Raw genomic sequence first — 15,705 nt, 5'->3', positions numbered from 1 at the left:
CCTCTCCCTTTTCTCCCCCCCCAGCCTCAACGTCTCCATCGAATGCCACCGTGTCACCGACCTGGATCCCCCCACCATCGACTGGGCTTTCGAACTGACCAAAAGCAACATGCAGACCTTGTAAGAGTACCCAAAACCGCTCCGTTTCACCCCAAAACGACCCCATAGATACGAGCTTGAGCGTGTATATGACCTTATATAGGTACGAACAGAGCGAATGGGGTTGGAAAGACAGGGAGAAAAGGGAAGAGCTGACGGATGAACGCGCCTGGTTCCTTATTGCACGTGAACCCAAAGGGAACCCAGTGGCTTTTTCCCATTTCCGCTTCGATATTGAATGTGGGGATGAGGTTTTATACTGGTAAGTGGGAATAGAGACCCCCCTTTTAACCAAAATGGGGTGATTTAGCCCCAAAAACGTCGCCTTGTTTCTGATTTCAGCTACGAAGTGCAGCTGGAAAACAGAGTGAGGAGGAAAGGGTTGGGGAAGTTCTTCTTGCAGATTCTCCAGCTGGTGGCCAATAGGTGAGGATGGGGGGGGGGGGCTCGTTTTTGGGTTAAAAACAGGCCATTTTGGGACCCAAAACAGCCCATTTTTGGAGCCCATTCATCCCTCTGACTGTCCCTAGAGTTTAGGATGGATTGGGTGAAGGAGAAGGTGGGGGGGGGGCTCATTTTTGGGTTAAAAATGGGTAATTTTGGGATCCCGTTGATTTATCTGACTATCCCCATAGATTGGGTGAAGGGGGGGGGAGGGAAAGGGCTCATTTTTGGGGTGAAAACAGGCCATTTTTGGACCCCAAACAGGCCATTTTTGGACCCCATTAATCCCTCTGACCCTCCCCATAGAGATGAGGTTGGACTGGGGGTGGGGGGGGCTCGTTTTTGGGGTGAAAACAAGCCATTTTTGGACCCCAAACAGGCCATTTTTGGACCTCATTCATCCCTCTGACTCTCCCCATAGAGATAAGGAAGGGTTGGGGAAGTTCTTCTTGCAGATTCTCCAGCTGGTGGCCAATAGGTGAGGATGGGGGGGGGCGGCTCATTTTTGGGTTAAAAACAGGCCATTTTGGGACCCAAAACAGCCCATTTTTGGACCCCATTCATCCATCTGACTCTCCCCATAGAGATAAGGATGGACTGTGGGGGGGGGGGCTCATTTTTGGGCTGAAAACAGGCCATTTTTGGACCCCATTAATCCCTCTGACTCTCCCCACAGAGATAAGGATGGACTGGGGGTGGGGGAGGGCTCATTTTTGGGTTAAAAACAAGCCATTTTTGGACCTCATTCATCTCTTTGACACAGCACCCAGATGAAGAAGGTGATGCTGACCGTCTTCAAACACAACCACGGCGCCTATCAGTTCTTCAGAGAAGCATTACAGTAAGTCCCCAAAAAATCCCAAAACCACCCAAAAAACACACACACACAAACCCCAAAATCGCCTCTTTTCACCCCATTTTCCCCCCTCCCCCCCCCCCATCCCATAACCCAATATATCCCCATATATCTTACAGTGCGCTGGCGACCTGAGTAGGCCGGGGCCTGCTGCTAATAGAGGTGGGTTACATTGGGGACCCCCATTAAATCCCCCCCCCAAAATGCAGTTTTGAGGCAAATTTGGCCTTTTTAAGGTATTTTTAATGCTTAAAAAGGATTTTAATCCTTTTTTTGGACCTTTGAAGCCCATTTCTAGTGTTTTCCATGGGGTTTTTGGGCTCTTTTGAGTAGGCCGGGGCCTGCTGCTCATAGAGGTGGGTTACATTGGGGACCCCCATTAAATCCCCCCCCCCCCATTAAATCCCCCTCCCCAAAATGCAGTTTTGAGGCAAATTTGGCCTTTTTAAGGTATTTTTAATGTTTAAAAGGGATTTAAATCCTTTTTTTGGACCTTTGAAGCCCATTTCTAGTGTTTTCAATGGGGTTTTTGGGCTCTTTTGAGTAGGCCGGGGCCTGCTGCTAATAGAGGTGGGTTGCATTGGGGACCCCCATTAAATCCCCCCCCCCTCCATTAAACCCCCCCCCAAAATGCAGTTTTGAGGCAAATTTGGCCTTTTTAAGGTATTTTTAATGTTTAAAAGGGATTTTAATCCTTTTTTTGGACCTTTGAAGCCCATTTCTAGTGTTTTCAATGGGGTTTTTGAGCTCATTTCCCACAGTTTAAAAGGGATTTCAGCCTCAAATTGCCCATTTTTCCCCCTTTTTAACCCATTTTTGCATGTTTTGAAGCAAAAACTTCAACCCTTCACAATTTCTTCCTTTACTCCCTTTTATTGCAGGGGTTTTTGGGACAATTTTGAGGCATTTTGGCCCATTTCTGGCTCTTTTAATGTAGGATTTTCCTTCTTGTTTTTGAGATTTTTTGGCCTTTTATTTATTCTTTTATTCATTTTTTTGGGGTGTTTTGGGGTATTTTAGGTATTTTGGGTATTTTTGGGATATTTAGAGGCATTTGGGGGTATTTTTAGGGTGTTTTTGGAGGATTTTGGGGGTTATTTTGACTATTTTTGGGGGTAATTAGGGTGTTTGGGGAGTATTGGGGGATATTTTTTAGTATTTTGGGGCAATTTTTGGTGTTTTAGGGGATATTTTGGGGTATTTTTGTGGTAATTTTGGGGCACTTTGGGGTTATGGGGGTATTTAGGGATTATTTATGATTATTTTGGGGGGTATTTGGGGTATTTTTGATGGTATTATGGGCAATTTGGGGTGTGGGGGGTATTTTTTTGGACATTTTGGGGTTATGAGGAGTATTTTGGGGGGTATTTTTGGTATTTTGGGGGCATTTTTGGGGCACTTTGGGGTTATGCAGTTTGTGATTTTGCCCCTCTCGGATTTGCTGGAAGGGACTATTGATGGCGCGGGGAGAGGTATGAGGGGGGGGGGACAGAAGGGCGCCGTGGGTGTTGATTGAAGAGGGGGGCGCGAGAACGCGGAGGCTCTTGAGTTGGTGGGGGGATTTTAGCCGCGGGGGTGGGGGTTTATTGGAGGCGGGTGAGGGTAAAGGGGGTGGCGTAGATTGGTGGGGGGGTTAATGATGGCCGCGTGGAGGAGATAGGGGGGATTTGTTGGGGCAGGGGGGTGATGGGGAGGCGTTGATTGAGGATTGAGAAGGGGGGTTTGATTTGGGTGGGGGTAAGGGACGGGAAAGGGGAGGATGGAGGTAAGCGCGGGGGGGTTTGATTGATGGGGCATTGACATGGGGAGCTTGAGGATGGGAAGGGGGGTTTATTGGGGGTGTGCGATAGAAAGGGAGGGGTTGGGTGATGGGGGGCTTGATGGGGGTGGGGGAAGGGGGCGTTGATAGAGAAGGGGGTTGATTTGGGGGGAGCAAGGGGGGTTGCTCGGGGCGGGTGAGGTGGGAAACAATAGGGGGAGAAGGGGAGGGGTTTGAACGTGGGCGGGGACATTTATTTGGGCCGGTGGGGCTGATTGGGCGGACGGGTCGTGGCGACACCAGTAAGGGGGAAAGGGGAGGGATGGAGGTAGGGTGGGTTGATTGGGAGGAAGTTGATTGATGGGGGGTGGGAGAGGGGGTTGATTGAGGATGGGAGAAGGGGTTGATTGGGGTGTGGGGAGAAGGGAGGGGGTTGGGTTGATGGGGGGTTGACTGAGGGAGCAGGTGGGAGTAAGAAGGGGGGTTTGATTGAGAAAGGGGGGGCTCTCGCTTGGGGGGGGGGAGGAAGGGGGTTTGATCGGGGGGGTGGGGAACAATAGGGGGGGAAGGGGAGGGTTTGGTGGGGGGGAATTTATTTGGGGGGTGGGGTTGATTGGGGGGGTGGGGGTAAGGGGGGGAAAGGGGAGGATGGAGGTAAGGGGGGGGGTTGATTGGGGGGGGTGATGTGGGTGGGGAGAAGGGGGGGGTCGATTGAAGGGGGGGCATTGGGGGGAGGGGTTGGATTGTGGGACGGGTTGATTAGGGGGGTGGGGAGAAGGGAGGGGAGGGAGGTTTGATGGTAAAGGGAGGGAGTTGATATAGGGGGGGTTGATTGATGGGGGTGGGGGAGAGGGGGGGGTTTGATTGGGGGCCATAGGGTGGGAAAAATTAGAGGGAGATAGGCGGAGGGTTTGAGGGTGGGGGGGAATTTATTTGGGGGGTTTGATTGGGGGGTGGGAGAGGGGGAAAGGAGGATGGAGAAGTGGGGGGGTGACTGGGTTGATTGATGGGGTTGAATGGGCGGCGGGGCTCTTGATTGAGGGATGGAGAAGGGGGGTTTGATTGGGGGTGTGGGGAGAAGGGGGGGGAGAGGGGAGGACTGGATGGTAAGGGGGGGTTGATTGGGGGGGTTGATTAATGGGGTGTGGGGAGAAGGGGGGGATTAGATTGGGGGGGTTGATTGTGGGAGGATGGGGGGAAGGGGGGTTTGATTGGGTGTGGGGAGAGGGGGTGGGTTTGATCTGGGGGGTGGTGGGGAAGAAGAGGGCGGCTTGCTTTGAGGGGGTTGATTGGGCGGGGCTTAAGTAGTGGAGGGGGGGTGATATTGTGAGGTAAGGAGGTGGGGAAGGGGGGTTTGTTGCAGGGATGGAGAACGGGCTTGACTGGGGGTGTGGGGACGCACAGAGGGGGTTGGGTTGTGGCCGGGGGTGTGGCAGAAAGAGGGCGTTTGATTCGGGGAGTTGGGGAAGGGGGTTGATATGAGAAGGGGGGTTGGTATTGGGGGAGGAGAAAGGGGGGTTATGATTGGGGGTGAAAATCAGGGAAGAAGGGGCAAGGGTTTGAGCTCGCAAATTTATCTTGGGGGGTCCGGAATCCCAGCCTCTATCTTTCGAGCTTCCTATGGAGGGATCGCCCCAGAGAATGGTGGCCGGAAATAGCGCGCAACGATCCCCGCCACGATGAGAGATGCTGCACTTCCAAAGGTACCCGGCATACACGGGGAGCTTCGAAGCTTGATCGCGGATTTGCCCCAAATCGTGCGTGCGCGCCGACCTTGTGTGACCTTCGCTCCAGTGGACGCGCAAAAGGGTCCGGTCTAGTGAGCTTTCATGGGCCCATATGGAGCCGGCCCACTCGTCTCGGAAGCCAAGACCACCCAGCTGCGCTGTCGCTTATGAAGCTCTCCGCCATCCAATCCGAGCGGTCGCCCTATTTAAGATTTGCCCCCAATCCTGCGGCGATGGGATCCTCCAGCCCGAATCATCCAGCGGCCGCTGTGGATCTTCCCACATCTGGCATCCCGCCCCAAGTGCCCTGTGCCTATGAGAGTTCGCACCGAGGGCCCCATCCCAACTCCTAGAAGGCACACACGCCCAGCGCCCAACATTACTCGCCTTTGTGAATGTGATGGGGCCTCACCCCAATCCGGAGCTTGTGGACGGCATATAGAGGGCGCCGGCTCCCAAGATGCCGCACTCCCGCAAAGGATCACTCGACTCTTAATGCAGCCCCCTCGCGGCCCAATCCCAGCGTAAAGCCTCTCGAGTCTAGTGGAGGGCGCCCCCCACTATGTACTCTCTCCATGAGATCCCAATCTCCCCCCCGGTGGGCCCGCAGCAACGAGCGCGGTGTTTGATTCGGGGGGGCCCGCTCTCGGAGTGAGCCTCCACCCCAGGTACCCAGCCTCCGTCTCCCTTCGCATAATTTTGCGCCCTGGCATTCCCGAAATCGTCGGGCCGAGAGCTCGCCAGCGCGCTATGAGTTCGCACACTTTCGCAAAGAGATCCCCAGCCCCGAGGCTCCTTCCTATGAGCCCCCGAGCCCCAAATGGTCGCAGGGCTCCCAAGGGCAGCGTTTCTCCGCAAATTATGTGCGCTCCCAGGCCGGCCAAGTTCTGAACTCTCCCAGAGGATGCTCGCGAATCGCCGACGGCGGGCTAGGTGAGAGGCACTCGCCCCACCCCAAATTTCCCAGCCCATCTCCCCCCTATTGAGCCCCACCCCATCCCAGCCCTAAATCCCCCTATGAGCCCCACCGCCAGTTCCGCAGCCCCCATCTCCCCCTATGGGCTCACGCAGATGCCGGGAAAGTATTTGCACCATCTCCCGAGGGCTCCCCCCTATGGCCCCCATCCCAATCCCAGCCCAACTCCTTCCCCATATGAAAGCCCCCACCCCAATCCCAGCCCCAAATCCCCCTATGAAGCCCCCATTCCCAAATCCCAGCCCCACCCTTTGCACCCCTCACCCCTCAGTTGAGACGGTCCCACCCATCCCAGTCCCCCCCCCCATGTGTGTGCAGCCCCCCACGCCTCACCCCCCCTTGGTGCCGCTTCGACCCTTCGATGGAGGGCCCGGGTGTGGAGAAGCGGGGTGAGGCTGCTTGATTGCGTGGCCTCCCCGAGGATTGATTTGATGCCCGGGCTGTCGAATCCTAGGGTCAGGGGGGATTGAGATTGGACGTCGAGGTGGCCAGCCACAAGGAGCTGCTAATTCTGATTCTCGGTTTGCGGGACGCGAGCAACGTGGCTCGCTTCTACCAGGACCTGTGCAAGGTGGGGGGTTGGGGGTGCACATTGGGAGATCGCGTCTGGGGGGTTGGGTTCTCTCCGAATGTGTGAGGGCGGTGGGGGGGTTCACAGTGACATGGGTGTGGGCTCCAAGGCGCTGTGGTCTCGCATGAGGGCTGCAGGAATGGGGATTTCTCATGGGTTGGGGTCTCCATCAAGGCTATAGGGATGGGGTCCCTATGGGGCTGTGGGTGATGGGGGGGTGCTCCATGGGGGCTTTGGGCTTCTCATGGGGGCACTGGGGGGAAATCTCCCGTGGGAAGGAAGGGGTGGTTGATTTCATGGGGTGATTAATGGGCGGTGTGGGGAGAAGGAGGGGTGTGGATTGGGGGGATGTTGTGGGAGGATGGGAGAAGGGGGGTTTGATTGGGCGTGTGGGAGAAGGGGTTGGGTTGATTGGGGGGGTGGGAGAAGGGGGGGATTTGATTGGAGGGGGTGTAGGATGGGTAGGCTCCAGGGGGTCTGTGGTGAGGTTTGAAGGGATGGTGTGTTGGGAGGTTTGGGGGTGCTTCGACGAAAGGAGTGGTGTTGGATTGGGGGGGGGTGGGCTGAGAAAGGAGGGGTGATCACAGGAGAAATACGGGTTTGGAGCTGGGACTTGGGGGGGGCATTGATTGGCGTGCGTATGAGGCTGCAGTGGGGGGTTCCCATTGAGGATGGGGTGGGTGTTGTGGTTTGCACTTAGACTGGGGGGTTGGCTCTTCCATGAGGGTGCGGGTGATGGGAGGTTCTCTTCCAATGGGGGACTTGTGGGAATGGGACAATCATCATGGAGAGTCTGCGAGTTCTTGGGGGAATGTCTTCTGGGAAAGGTCTCCCTTGGGGGTTGGTGAGGTCTCCACAGTGGGATACGTGTGGGGGGGGATGCTCCTCAAAGGTTTGAAGGAGGGGAAAGGAGGAGCGATGGGGTGTTCTCCAAGGGGTAAGCGTGAGGGGATAGATGTTGGGAGGGGGGTTGGATTGATTTGGGGGGGAGAGAAGGGGGGTTGATTGTGCGAGGTTGATTTGGGGGAGTTGATTGTGGGTCCATGGAGGGCCGCTGGTGGCCGAGAAGGGGGGGTTTGGGTTGATTGGGCAAGATTCTCATAGTGGCTGAGGAGGTCCCCATTGTGAGGGGGTGGGTGGTAAGAGGAAGGGTGCTGCGATTTGATATATAGGGAGGGGTTGATGTAATGGGCGGTGGTGGTGAGGGAAGGGGAGTTTTGTAGGTTGGGGGGGGGTGGTTTGACTGATTGTCGTCTTTCGCAGGATGGGGGGCGAGGGTTGATTTTTGGAGGGATGCGAGAACGGGCTTTGAGGTTATGGGGGTCCCATCGACGGCTTTGTTGGGAGGAGCAATAGGGATTGGGGGGTTGGGGTGTGTATTGGCTCTTCGGGCAGGGGAGTCGTGGTGGCGGGACAAAGGGGTCTGCCAGGTGTGGATTCCCCCTTGGTGAGGTTGGTTGGAATAGAGGGGGGTTGATGAGAGGGGGAGGTTCTCTGCATGGGTGTTGGGGGGGGAGAAAGTGGGGGTGGGCTCGTTTGTATTTGTGAGAAAGTGTGGGTGTGGGGAGAGATGAGGGGCGTTGCACGAACGGGGGGTGGGGAGGGTTTGAGTGGCGTGGGCGAATTTATGTTGTGCTCGCGTAGGGGTGGTTTGGGGGATGGGTTCCATGATCCTGGGGTTTCCATGGACTTAGGGGGTGGGAAGGTCTCAGTGGTGGCGGGTGAGAGGGGTAAAGGGGTCTGAACACGGTGGGAGGGATGGGAGGGGCTCATAGATAGGCGGGGGTGGGCTTGATTTGAGGGGTGTTGATTGATGGGGTGGTGCGTGTGGCCGATGGGGGGCAGAAGGGTGGTTGGATCTAGTGTGGGAGTGGCGTGGGGGGGTTGATTGTATGGGGGCGTTGCAAGTTGCCGGGGGAGGTTGTGATTAGGGATTGAGGGAGAGGGGGGGGTTGATTGGGGGGGTGTGGGGAGAATGGGTGGGAGAAGGGGAGGATGATGGGTAGAGGGCGGGTTATTGTTCCGGGGAGTGGGTTGATTTGTGGAATAGGGGGTGGGAGAAGGGGGGGGTTTCTAGGAGTTGGGAACGGATGGGAGAAGGGCGGTTTGAATTGGGGGGTTGTGGGCCAGGTATGAAGGGGGTGGGGGGGTCGGGTGATGGGGGGTTGATTTGGGGTCTGGGTGAGGGGAATGCTGCGGCGCTGGGGTTCGATTGAGAAGGGGTGCGTTGGATTGGCTTGGTGGGGGGGGGGAGAAAGGGGGGGTTGGATTTGGGGGGCGTTTGCGGGAACATACCTATGCGGAGAGTGGTAGTAAGGGGAGGGGTTAGGAGATGGGTGAGGAATTTATTTGGGGGGTGGTGGTTCGTACCCTTGGGGGGGGCTGGGCGTCTTCATGGAGGGCGTGGGTGTTGGGTGATAAGGGGGGAGGTGGACGGGGGTCATCCGGAGGGGCGGGCTCGCTGCAGGTCCTGCCAGTAGGGGATGCTCGAGGATCGGTTGATGGGGAGAGGGATTAGGGGGGGGTTGACTTGGGGGGGGTTGATTTTTGCGTCGTCCAGGTGGGAGGAAGGGGGGCGGGGATTTGATTTGAGGGGGAGTGGAGGGAAGGGTCTCGCCGGTATGTTGGGGGCGTGTAAGGATTGGGGGTGTCTCGCCACATGGGGGGCGTGTGTGGATTGGTCTCGCAGTCCGCACGGGTGGGGCTGAGGGTCTCCATGGTTCCCAGGGGGGTCCCATGAGGCCAGGAGCCTTTTTTGGGGCTGTGGGCACTCGAGAGGGGTTGGTTTGTGGATGGGGAGGGGGTGGGAAAATGGAAAGGGGGTGGGTTTTTGACTTCGTGGTAGGTTGGAACTCATAATGTGGGGCTGAGGGTAGGGGTGCGGTGCGATGAGTCCTTGTGGTGGGGGTCTCCAAGGTCCAAGCGTGGTGGAATTCGGATAGTGTGGTGCCGGTATGGGGGCTTGTTTGTAGATTGGGTGGTTCTTGCCAGTGTGGGACGTGCTCTGTGGGGGTGTGATTGAAGGGAGGAGGGATGGGATGGGAGGGAAGGGGTCGGTGTCAAGCGGGGTTGCTGCGTGTTGTCGGGTGTGGGGGGTGAGCTATAGGCAGGGGGTTGGTGGTTTGATTGGTGGGGCGTGGCGGAGGCGTGTCGGTGTGCCAGTAGGAAGGGTACCGGGGTAGTTAGTGTGTGGTCTCCAGGGAGTGGGGCAGTGGGTCGTTGATTTTAATGGAGGGTCTCCCAGGCAGTTTGTGGGGGGTGAGGAGAAGGTGGGTATGGATTGGGGGGGAGAAAGGGGGTGGTCTCCTTGTACATTAAGTGGGGGCTGAGGGTCTCCATGGGCCTGGGTGGGGAAAGGGTACTCCATCAAGGTTGTGTAGGGATAGGGGTAGATACTCCGGGATGGAGGGCGTGTAGGAACGGGGGTCTCATGGGGGCTTTTGAGTGGGGGGACTCTGGGGCTTCTATATTGGGGGCGGGGCTTGGGTCTCATAGTGGCGTGAGCGGTGGTCTATGAGTCCATGGGGGGGGTTCTCCGCTCAATGGCTGTTGAAATTGTGATAGGGGTCTTGCCATGGGGCTGTGGGAGATTCTTCTGGATGCTGGGCTTGAGGGTCTTCCAATGAGTCCTGAAGGGGGGTCTCCGATGGGGCATGTGAAGGGTCTCGAGTAAGTAGCTGAGGGTCTCTATGGGTCCGGGGGGTCTCGCATGAGGGAGCTACTGGGGCGCGTGTGTAGTCTGTACCACGTGGTGCCCCCATCCGTGTGTTCCGCCAGACCCCGAAGGGCGCGGGGCATGTACCAGGGTGGTCAGTTCCGACGTGTACAAGCGCCGCGCCCCCCGTTACAGCCTGAAAGCCCGCGGCGCCCCCCGGCTGAGCGCGAGCGCCGACGGACGCCGGGCCCAGGTCAGTACAGCCCCCGCAGCGCCCAGAGCGAAGGGCCCACGTTCGGAATTCCGCACTCCGAGTTCGTGGGCGCCCCTCATTGCCGTCGATTTGGTGCCCAATAACCGCCCGCTGCCCAGCGCGGCAGAAGCACCAGCGTGTGCTGTGTGCGAGCCCACCGGGGGAGGAAGGAAGGGGAGTGATTCGAGGGGAGGTTCAAGGAGTGGGGGGGGGGGTTGGCGAGAGGGGGACAGGGGGCAAAGGAAGAGTGTGTGGAGGGGGGGTCAGTAATGAAGGAGGTTGAAAGGGGGTGAGGTGAAGTAGGGGTGGAAGAAGGGGGGCTGTTGATTGGCGGGGGGGGGTTGCATAGGATTAATGCGGGGGGGGGAGGGTCAGCGGAGGTGGGGGGACAGAGCTGTGAGTGATGAGAACGGGCGGTGTCGACCGGAGGGGGGGGGGGTTTGACATTGTGGGGTGAGTGGGCGGGTGGGCGTGTGTGATTCCGAGTATGAGGGGTGGGCTGCGAGGAGCGGAGCTCGGAACCCTCGGGGCGCCTGGTTTGCCATGAGCGGGGCCGCGGGGGGATTGCCCCGAGGGCTCAGGTGTGAGGCCTCCCTCGACCCCGCGCCTCCCTCGTGACCCCTCCCCAGCCACCACGCCTCTACCGCACCGTCCCATCGCCGTAGTGAAGAGGGGGGGCAACCCGCTCCCTAAAAGGGATGGGGCTTGTGGATATTGGAGGGTGCTCCCCCTATCCACGCTGAGGTTGGATGTGAGGGTCCGGGCGTCTCCAAGGGGGAGGAGCCCGAATCGTCGCCAGGGGGCTGTGCGGTGTCCGTGGTGGAGCGGTCTGGAGTGCTTGCGAGTGGGCGGGCGGTGTGGCCGATCGGGTGGCGGCGTTCTCGAGAGCAGCTCGACGGCCCGCGTGTATTGATTGGGCAGCGTTGGTGGTGGACCCGCCGCGCGTCTGGACATGGTCGGTCACTAAGCGCTGGGGTTTGATTGAGCGCCACGGCGCATGGCGGTGATTGCCGCGCTGGGTCGAGGTGGGGGGGGGTCGAAGGAAGTGGGGGGGGGCGAGCCGCTCGTAGCGACGATGGGTGCAGGTCTGAGTGGCCGCGCGTCTCTTGTTCTGGGCTCTCTACTCGCTCGGATGTCGATGCGTCGCGCGGACCTTCGAGGTCGAGCCTGGGTGACGCGGGGAGAGCGGCTCAGAAGGGGACGCGGGGGTGGTGCCCAGTAGTGGATGTCGTGGGGGAGGTCGGCGTTAGACAAGATAAGAGGGGGGACAGGAGGGAAGAGGGCCGGCGACGGGTACGATCCGCGCCCCTGCGCCCTTGCTCCTCCACCGCGCTCCGCAGATGGCTGGACACGCGTGCGGGTCGAACACTTCATAAGGTTTGGAGCCGGATGGCGGGGTGGGGGTCCAGTGTGCTGAATTGGGGGGGAGGCTGGGTGGGCCCTCAAGGGGGGGAGCTCCACCCCACCCGGCCCTCGCCTTCGACCACCCCCCGTGGTCTAGTGGTATCGGCGCCCCAGTCGGCGGGCACGCTGCCTTCCGAACAGCGCCGCATGTGCGTCATGGGGGTAACTCCCGCTTGGTGATGTCCAGCGAAGAGGCACACGGAGGCGCAGTGCGATAGGTGTGAGAGTGATCCGGACGTCCCGCTCGCGTGTTTGTCGAAGAGACGCCGGGCCGCCCCGCGCGTGGTCCTCGATTTGGTGTGAAGCCCCGCCGCTCCACCTGGTGCCTTGTGACGCTCGCCCCTGACCCGTACAGGCAAGATCGCCCCCTCCGCCGAGTCCTTTGTGGCCTTCGCGTGCCTTGGGGTTCAGGTTGCATGTGTAGCACGGGGAGAGAGGGTTTGAGCTGGGCGGGGGGGGTTGAGAGGTGTTCATGGGCCGGGTCACCTCTCGGTCCCCGCTGGGGTCGACCTGTGTTGGGGGACTCGCCCACCACCGTTTGGCCGGGCTTGAGAGGCTTTTGCGATGCTGGCCCTTGACGTGCACGGCGTGCGGCCACAGCCAGTGGACGGGGGGGTGCAGGAAGGGGGAGGGCCGCTAGGAGGTGGCCATCTGCATTGGGGGAAGGGTCACTACTAAGCCCTTCCATCGATCCGCGCGCCCCGTGTTGTCGGAGCCACGACGCCCAGCCCATCTCCCCAAAGGTCGAGCCGGCCCTCCCCACTTCCTTCGACCCCCGCGCCCCCATTCCTTCACCCCGCATTGCCCTTGCGGGGCCCCCCTCCCTGTGCTCCCCCCTGCCCACCATCGCTCTCTTAGACCGCCCACCCCAGGACTCCCTGTGGACGCCGCCCTCCCGTCGCGCTCACGAGCCCCCCCTTCTCGAAAGGAAGATCCGCGACGGCCTCCACCTCGCAGTGAGTCGAACCCACCCCTACTTGGGAGTGGGGCGCCTCTCCCTTGCGATAGCGGCGTTACCTTGAACACCCCTCCTCCCTCCGGCAATCCCCCCCCCCTCCCTTGCCCCCCCTCTCACCCCTCTCGACCACCCACCACTCCCTTACGCCCCCCCCTCCTCGACACCCCCCTCTGATCCCCCCCCACCTCCCTCGAGCCACCCCCCTTCCCTTGGGCCCCCCCCTCCTTTCAACACCCCCCGCTCCTTTGACCCCCTCTCCTCTCACTTGACCCCCCCTCTCTCGCCAACCCCCCCCATCCCTCCCTTGACCCCCCCCTCCCTCGGGGCCGCACACAGCACGCGTGTTCTTGCCGTGTATGGGCAGGTTACTGGCGGGTTATTTGGGGTGTTGCACATCGACGAAATGAGGGCCGTCACGAGACTCGGCGGGGGTGCGTGGATTACCGAACGTGGGTCCCTTTCGCTCTGGTGCGGCGTGCGGGGGCTGTATGACCGGGCCCGGCGGGATCGGTCGCGCTGCTCGTGCTGGGGGGGGCGGCCGGGGGCTGCAGGCGTAACGGGGGGCAGGGCGCTTTGTACACGGTCGAAAATACCACTCTGGTAAATTGCACGGGGTGTGATGAGAAGTGGGTTGGATTTGAGGGGAAAATGTGTGGGCGGGGCGTTGACTTTGCGGGCGATGGACGGGGATGAGGGGAAAAGGAGTGAGAAGGAAGGTCGAGGTTTGATGCTGATGGGGAAATTATATTTGGGTGAGGTTGATTTGGCGGTGGAGGTAAGGGGAAAGAGGGGAGGATGGAGGTGGAACCGGCCACGCGGTCGAGGGGCGGTTTGAGTTGGGAGCTGCGGAGAGGTTGGGCGGTGGTAGGAGACTCAAGAGGGGTAGTGCGCAGGATTCCGCGGCCGACGCGAGCGGGGGGGGATTGATGGGGTTGAGAATGGAGGAGGGGGGGTTGTGGATAGGAGGAGATAAGAGGGGTGTGTGATTTGGGCTGAGGTAGGGAGGAATGGGGAGGAGCGGGGTGTGGGTGTGCAGAGGGTGTGAGGGGTGGGTACGGGAGGGAGCGCGGGTGTCGAGGGGTGCGGGGAGTAGAGCGCCGGTCGGGGTTCGCGTGGGGCCGCCCCACCCCGCCTCCTCATTCCGTGCGCTCCGGCGCGTCGGTTGCTGCCCGTCCCGCCGTCCCCCCGACCCCGACTCGCGTGTGTGGTCGGCCCCTCCCCTTTCGTTGTGTGAAAGGAACGGGCGCGCGCCCATCCACAGCGTGGGGGTTCTTCGCCCCCCCCCCTGCTCCATGTATTCGCCCGCCCGCGGTTCGAGAGATGCCCGCCCCCGCTCATGGAGGATCCCCCAACGTCCACGATGGCCCCCGCGGCACATGGCCGCCCGCCCCCAGTGGACCCCCCTGCCGGGATGAATTCCCCTTCCCGATAGGCCCCCCTCGCTGCCGACGATGGCCCCCCCCTCCATATCCGGCCCCACGTCGCATGACCCCCCCGGCCGCGTCCACCACGCCCCCCCCCGACGGGGATCTTGCTGGCCCACACCCACGGCATCCGGAGAGTGCGGACCGCGCACGTCTGCCGGTGTACCACCAATTGGTTCCCCCCCCACTGCAGTGCCCCTCATGTGGAAGACCTCCCCCTTGCGCGCGACCTCTAGAGCCCTTCAGCTCTTATCCTACTGATGAATACCTCCGAGCAGCTCCCTACATCGGCGCACCAGATTCCACTCCTCACTCACCCAGCGATCTGCAATTGTGTACCTCCTCGCCTCAGCCACATCTGACGTCATTCCACAGCCCCCCCTCCATGCAGAGACCCCTATTCAACAGCCTATGATTGGACCCCCCCCCGAGACGACCCCTGCCTCGAGGCTCTCATCTGGCGACCCTCCATCATCCCTGAATGAATGAACCCCCACACCCCCTCGGAGATCCCCCACAGCCCCCATGTGAGGACCCGTTCTGTGCAAGCCGCCCCCATTGGAGACCCCCTATGCTCACCAATACCTCCTTGCATGGAGACCCCTCTCATACGCGCCCCCATCGGTCGACTCACTCGGCGCATTCGAGCTGTACCCACCTCAACAGGCCACCGTGGTGAGAGAGAGCCCCTCAGCCCACTGCCTCATGGATTACCGACCACTGCACCCATCGCGAGATGTCCTCCCTACACGCAAACTGAGTGCTCTCACCCCTCGACAAGCCACCTCGTGTCCTACTCGCCTTCAGGGTGCAATGCTCCCACCCCCGCTCCCTATCAAGCCCCCTAATAGTGAGTCGACCCCCCACCTACATCGTCCCTCTTCTTCCTTTCCACTCGGTACCTCGGGACTCTCTGTTGCTGTAGAGACTCAGACTGGAAGCGCTTGGATTAGGATGGCTCGGCCAGCTGTACTCATGGAGACCTTCGATGCCGGTTGCATCGATAGGGACGGCTCTCAGATGCACCCTCAAGAGGAGGTGCCTATCCATGTGGGAGACCCGCTGGAGCTCCGGAGTGGGGAGACCTTCCAGTCTGACCCCACTGAGATATGCGCCACAGGCCCGTGCGGCAAATCTGGGCAGGCTGGAGCCTCCCCAGTGTGACAATGGCACTCCCTCCGGAATTGGGGGGAGAGCCGGGCTCACAATCGGCACGGCCCCATGGAGGACCCGCCATTCTACAGCCCCTAGCTTGGTGACGCTCCGAGCCCACCTGGTTGAACTGGGGGGGGAGACCCCCCCACTTTCACGTTGAGGCGCATGACTGGGCCATGGATGGAGATCAATAGAAGAACGGCCGGGCGGGGGTCCAGCCTCTGGCCGATGTGAGCAGGACCGGCGTCATGAGTGATGGCATCGGTCCGAATGGGGGTTCTGGGGATGAGTCGGGACGACTATAGAAGGCGGCGCGCCCAATCATGGCCCACAGGTGGAGGATGTGGCCGGCGTTCAGCGCAGCCACATGAGAAACCAGCGCCCTGCCGGAACGGATGGCACCGGGCATGGAGTAACCCCCAGG

General features: G+C 60.1%; 1 protein-coding gene across 1 annotated transcript in view; it reads left to right on the top strand.

Annotated features, from left to right (window-relative positions):
- Positions 1 to 19: 19 nt before the first annotated feature.
- The window catches only part of NAA40 (N-alpha-acetyltransferase 40, NatD catalytic subunit), a gene marked incomplete at its 5' end in the record, with an annotated part of 17,328 nt that continues 1,642 nt past the window's right edge, over positions 20 to 15,705 (top strand). The window contains 4 exons of the mRNA XM_015850937.1: positions 20 to 120; positions 203 to 361; positions 442 to 525; positions 1,307 to 1,384. Coding sequence (XP_015706423.1) covers positions 20 to 120; positions 203 to 361; positions 442 to 525; positions 1,307 to 1,384 — 422 coding nt within the window. The remainder of the gene's footprint in view (positions 121 to 202; positions 362 to 441; positions 526 to 1,306; positions 1,385 to 15,705) is intronic.

Source organism: Coturnix japonica, unplaced genomic scaffold (assembly GCF_001577835.2).
Source record: "Coturnix japonica isolate 7356 unplaced genomic scaffold, Coturnix japonica 2.1 chrUnrandom595, whole genome shotgun sequence".
In the NCBI taxonomy this organism is placed as follows: domain Eukaryota; kingdom Metazoa; phylum Chordata; class Aves; order Galliformes; family Phasianidae; genus Coturnix; species Coturnix japonica.
Note: the sequence above shows the minus strand (reverse complement) of the source record. Positions and strands in the feature narration are given on the sequence as shown.